The 6,292-nt window shown below is 45.4% G+C and overlaps 1 protein-coding gene across 8 annotated transcripts in view; it reads right to left on the bottom strand.

Moving 5' to 3' along the window:
• Positions 1-6,292, bottom strand: part of TSPOAP1 (TSPO associated protein 1) — a 253,233-nt gene that overhangs the window by 57,162 nt on the left and 189,779 nt on the right. Inside the window, exon 25 of one of the 8 annotated variants that reach the window (XM_019507550.1) lies at positions 112-183. The exons of the other annotated variants lie outside the window; for them this stretch is intronic. Within the exon in view, the coding sequence (XP_019363095.1) occupies positions 112-183 (72 nt within the window). The remainder of the gene's footprint in view (positions 1-111; positions 184-6,292) is intronic. 8 annotated transcript variants of the gene reach the window in all.

Raw genomic sequence — 6,292 nt, 5'->3', positions numbered from 1 at the left:
CGCAACTCTTAAGAGGCAAACATCCTGAGATCCTGGAATCAAGAAGTAAAAACTCAAGGCAGCTTGCAACCCAAATGCAATAATCAAACAGCAAGCACAGGTGCAACAGACCTTTCTTGGAGCGCCTGGGTTTCGGAGGAGGGACAGTGAGGCGACGTGGAGGTGGAGAAAACGTGCCATTTCCTTAATAACATCCAGAAAAAGCAAATAAACAAACAAGAGAAACAGTAAGACGGTCAATGAAAAGTGAAAAGCATCTTCAAGAGTGAACAAACAACAGAGCAACATGATGAAACTTCTTCTGGGTAGCAGATGGCTTGACTTCCATCTGCAACAAGACCTCCAGCTGCCACACACAGCCACACAAGGACTCCACATATTACATAGTCTACACCTCAGATATGCACACACAGACACATTATACTTATGGGCCATTGGAAATACAACAGACCATGTCAGGCATGCCCCTTTCTCCAAACCTGTGACTTCACCTTACCTTTCAAGAATTTCCTAATAGGAATAACACAAAATCCCTCGTCCAACTAGCTGCCTGAATCACAGTTATCTCTATCTGAACCATCCCACACAAATCCTTGTTTGTACTACTAAAACTACGCAGTCAATCCTGTTGCACAACTACAAGGCATAGAACCCTAACTTGCCACAAGTAAAGAAGGGGGACAATGGTGGCTAGTGTTCTGCTGCTGAAGGTGTTGTTAAAATATGGTCCAGAAATCTAAGGAAGAAGGGCCACACCCCCTGCTACAAAGGAAAGCAAAACCCCACACTGTCCATAACAATCTGATCATAGGCTCAAATTGCTTCCTGACCTAAAATATGCAGAGTTAAAGCCGCACTTTTTAAACAAGCCAGATAGAATGTGCCTCTATCAGAATTGGTCCTGCCACACTTTGGCAGTCTCATAGTACAGCTTGGCACATTCTGATACCCAGTTAGACAATTTCTGGAGTGAGCTTGCTTTGGCCTTTGGATATTTGATCGAAGGAGACAAATAGCGTTGGAGGTTTTTAAAGAGCTTAATTATATGCAAACAGAAAAAAAGAGCACGCTTGATATCTGTAGTGTAGCAAGGCCCTTTCCTGGAAGGTACAAGGCTTTGGAAAGAAGACTGGTAAATTAATCTGTTGCCTCAGGTAAAAATCTACAACCCTATAAATCTATAAGGGACCATAAGGCCATTGGAGCTGACCTCACCCCCCCACCCTTGTTCCTTGGAGGTGACGGCGTGGGGGTGGGAGCGGGGTTGGGATGCCCTGGGAGGTGCATGGCCACCAGTGCTGGCCTCGACCCACCCCTCCCCCCTTCCGTTGTCACTGTCTGCATGGCTGATGTGGCAGCAGTGGGGGGAGGAGTGGGCCCTATGCAGGGGGATGGCAGGGAGAAGCAGATGTGCTGCAGCAGCAGGTGGCGGGGGGAAGAGTGGGCTTGGGTCGACATTGCAGTGGTGGGGGGAGAGGAGGAGTGGGCCCGAGGGGCAGCAAGAAGCCAGCCCACCATGGCGGTGGGGGAGAAGGAGCGGCATGGTACAGCAGGCCCAGCCCAATGTGGCAGCTGCAGGGGGAGAGGAGGACCAGGCCTCTTGCTCTGATTAGGCCCAGGCCCACTCCTCCCCTACCCCCACCACTGCAGCAGGGAAGGGGGCAGTGGGCCCAGACCCCAAGCTGCAGAAGGGAAGGGGGGGAATGGGCCAGGACAGGGTGGGGGGACATGGGGTTCCATCCCTGCCCGCTCCCCATCATTGTTGACCATCAACTGGCTAGTAAGATGATAACAGTTACAATGAAGGCTGGGGCAAGCATGGGTGAGGTTAGTGAGAGCGCTATCAAGAAGAACAAACAGTTGCTCCGCTAGTGGTTGCCATCCACTAATCCTTCAGTTAGATAGGCCTCAACCCTCTACCATACCCAAGCCTAAAAAGAAAAGTAATGGTTCCTCTAAAAGGAAAACTGTTGGCAGAGACTTGACACACTCATCACATGTGTATAACAAAGCTGGAAAATAAAGAGAAGGGCACAGACCAAGTAGGTGTGACTAGAGAAAGCAGGAAACTGCATACAGGTTACCCTCGCTTTATGCAGGTTCTGTATGTGCAAATTTGCTCTTATGCAACGACCCTTTTTATACCAAAAATATGTTATATGCGAGGTAAATTCAGTCTTATGCATCAGTGTGGTGGGAGCCCGCAGTCAGCTGCTTTGTGCAGTACATTGTAGGAGTGATGCGCACCAAAATATGGTCTCCTGTGTGGATCTGTGCTCCTCATTTGTTGTCCACGAGACATGTTTCTGTGGTTGCCATCCCCATTATGATAGCGCCCTGTGCTTGTGTGTTCCGTCTGCTGTTGACAAGTACCAAAACTGTCTTGTAAAGTGGTAAAAATGGGTCTGAGGGTCAGTCCAATTGAGGTCTTGGAACATATCTCTATTTATTACATTGTAAAGTGGGTTCCCTTTATGCGAATTTGAGTTATGCACCTGTGAGCGGGTGCTCCTGGATCAATCAAAGAAACATGTTTCAGTCCCACTTGCCATTCCTGTGCTCGTTCTCATCTGCCACAACTTGATGGGAGTTCAGAGTAAAATTTACAGGTGGGAAGCTTCTGGTTTTAATAAAAGCTGCAACATGCCACTCCCTGCACTGCTGCTATCTCCTGCAACTGAAATGGGTTCAAGCTCCCACTGGTGTAATGTGCTTATGCAACTCAGCCACATTTCCTTATGTCTAGGAGGTGCAACCTGCAGCTCTTCCCACCCTCCACCACGAATAAGCAGTTGCTTGAAGTGCCAATGCTGTCTGGGGTGAGCAGAATTCTTAAGATACAGTTACTCAGGGCACTGTGTATACATCCGGTCCCTGTATCACTCATTCAAAAAGTCTCTAATTAACATTGTGTACCTGTCCTGGAGACAGCTGGACCAGCTTCCCTCACGACGTTCCGAGGGCACCATTGTCTGCCATCCCTGAGGGAAGCTACCCCTCTCTCGTGCCTGCACCTCTGCACAGGAAACTGCACCGTCGCTCTGACTTTCTCTTAGCCAACACTCCAGTTCCCTTTCTGGAGGGGTTCCTAAGTCAGACCTGGTTCTTTTACACAAAGTCCTTAATTAACAATTAACAAGCTCCTGGTCTGCTCCATCCCCTGTTTGTGAGTCCTTAATTAGCAATTAACAAGTTTCCTGATTGGCCCGCTGCCGGTCTATGAGTCCTTAGCTTTCTAGCTTGCTCTGTAACAGGACCACTGACTCCCTGTTACAACATCGTTTTCCAGGAATGCATGTACAGCATAAAGCGAGGGAAACCTGCCTATGTTTCAACTGAGCTAGTAACTAAAGAAAACAAAAGACTAAATAAATATTTCAAAGCAGAACCTGTAAGAGGTGCACTGAGTGCAGGCAAGGTGTCCCATACATGATGAATGCATGGGCATGTGCTTTGTTAACACATCCTCATATTTCTCAAACAGGCATTCAATTCTGTCTAAGGTTTTACAAATGTCTCAGTCATTCAGTGTCTGTCTGGGGTTTTGTAAACAAACCATCACCAGTGCAGGCTATTGCAAATTTGCCCCGTTGTTAAACAAATACCCAAAGACAGGTCTGGTAACCAATGCTTCTAGGTATCCTGGTTAGCCAATCAAGACTCATCACTTTTGATTGACTTACAAGCTCTGCACTGGTCAGAAAACTGCAAAAACAAAACAAAAAAAGTTTCACACCTGGACAAATCCAAAAATAGGATCCAAGCATTTTAACAATTGTAATCTGATGGTTCCCCCTTCCTCCCTGTTTTGTTTGGACTTTAAATTGACCTATCATCAAGGAAAAATGCTTTGAAGCTATACAATTAAAAGGTATAAGAGCAAAAGAAATTTACTAGCAAGATGTGCAGTCCAGGAGAAAGACAGAGGAAACATTTCTACATCTAGCCAAATAAGGCAAAGGATCCTGCTTGGTAAAGGATGTAAAACGACTGGAATGGCTTCCTGCCTGAATTGATAAGAAAAAACACTGCTGCAGCTAAATATGAACTAGGACTTCCTGTGATAGCTCATTTTATATTGGGAAGGAGTCTTTTTCTGTCATTTAGTTTATAATAGCTTATTGGTGGTATTGTTATTAAATAAAGCCTTTCTGCTATTAAACAGAGTGAGGTGTCATGTCTATCCTTAACTGCAGTAAGTTTAAAAAGCCACTTTTAACTGCAATAGTATGCATCTGTACACCTTTCAACACTTCCTCAGTGGCTTGAAGTTGCACTGTGCCAGCTGGAATGTGGTTGCCTGGAAACTGTTTGTTGAGAATCCCTTCTGTGAAAAGTGAGGCTGGAACTTTTGTTTACATTTGTATGCAGGCAAATAGGTCTGAGAGATCCTATAGTGAGGCTCCGGTGTACACCAAGCTATTGAATTCCTCCATTCTGAAGCTAAAGTTCTCCATGCCTTCAAAAAAAAATGTTCTACCACAGTTTGTACCTCTGAGAAAGCCAGCACCATGGAGTCAGGAGCTGTGGCACAACACAAATGAAACCATCAATCTGGAAGTAGTTTTAGGTGCATACAAAGCCACCTGGAAGACTCTGTCACCCTAAATTGCAGGCTCATGGATAAATAGGTCCTCTTTCTGAAACAGTCTCTTCACTATTCTGTCTTTAAATTGTTTAGTTTTCTAACTGGTTCCTGTAACAGCTATGGAAGAGGGCACTAGATGAGAATATAAGTACTCCTCTCTCAGTATGGCACTCTATTTGTATTCTTCTCTTTCAGTGGTAAGGCTGGCAGGAAGCTGGTGTCTGCCAGAGTGTTTTTGCAAGGTCTAGTTGTAGAGAGAAAGTTTTGTTTGTTGCTGAGATATGAGAATGTGTGGTGAAGAACCCTAGAGAAAGAGTCACCTTTTGAACTTGTGACCTTCTTAGGGGGAGTGAGCATGCTCAGCTGCAATCTAAAAAAAACACAGGAAAAATCATGAAGTCAAGGCACACAACAAACCTTGATTGACAGCAGCCAAATAACAGAACTATAATATATTGATCAGGTGGTAGCACATGATTGGATGAAGATAAGTGGGGTGATAAGCAGTGGAAAAAGGTATGAAAGAGCAAGAAAAACCCCTCAGTGTATGGCTCAGTTGAGTTGGGTCCTGGTTCAATCCAGTTGGTGTCCAGTAGATTAGTGCACATTCCTCAAGAGAGAAGCAATCACTTGGAGGTTGGACCAGTCCCACTCTAGGAAGGTAATAGCTCATAGTGGTGCATGCGCCTATGTTGTGAGAGTGGTTAAGTCACTCCAGAACTTAGTACTCAGGAGAGTGGTGATCTCCTGCAGGGGAGAGTGGAGAAAAACTTCTGTGAAAAGAGTTGTTGCAACCTCTCTGTGGTGAGGAGAGGACAAGAATCTCCAGCCTGTCTCTCTGTCTGCTCAGCCATCCATAAAGAGTTGTATTACAGTGGTGCTGGTAACAGACTGATTACACTTGCCTCTGTTAAGATTGACTGTTGTAATCAGTGTACTATAATAACCTGCTGCTCCTGTTCATCCCTTCCCACAGTAGAGTCCTTTGTTTTTATATTAATACATCTTTACTGCTTCACCTTTAAACCCTGTGATCTAATATACTAAGAAACCAGGTCAGGCCCCAAACTGGCACTGCTGAGGGAGATGCCGCAGTGATGGTCAGCCTGGGCTAATCTATAACCCATTGACACTCCTTTCTGCCCAGTTGATTAATGATCTGTCTTCCATTAGAGGACAGTGACAGCAACAGTGACAGCAGCAGCAGCAGCAGCAGCAGCAGCAGTGGGTCCTCCAGCAGAAGCTGGAGTGACAACAACAAAGAGACCAGTTGAGATGAGTACCTGACCCTGGAAGCAGGGCAATGGTGGAAACGAAGAGAGGGCTGGTCAAAGGGATGAGGAAGGAGTGAAGTGTTTGTTTTCTGTGTGTTGCACGCGTTTGTGGATATTGTAACGGGTATGGGTGGCCAGCGGGCGTTTGTACAGGTGCATGGGTACGGTGTTCTGTAACAGGATAGGTCTAATCCTTTTGAGATGTAACAGGTCAAAGCATAGATATCTATCTATATTTATCTATATCTATAGAGAGAGAGAGAGAGAAAGAGAGAGAGAGAAATATATTTTTACAATAAATAAATAAATACATCCATCTTCCATTAGAAATCATGCCCCAACAGATTGGTGTGCCTTATAAAAGTCTGGGTATAACATGGTATGGTCTCTGTAACAGGGACCATACCATTACTCCTGTTACTCTAAGGCA

Source organism: Gavialis gangeticus, unplaced genomic scaffold (assembly GCF_001723915.1).
Source record: "Gavialis gangeticus isolate Ggan-Ray unplaced genomic scaffold, GavGan_comp1, whole genome shotgun sequence".
NCBI classification, from domain to species: domain Eukaryota; kingdom Metazoa; phylum Chordata; order Crocodylia; family Gavialidae; genus Gavialis; species Gavialis gangeticus.
This window is presented reverse-complemented; position numbering and strand designations above follow the sequence as displayed.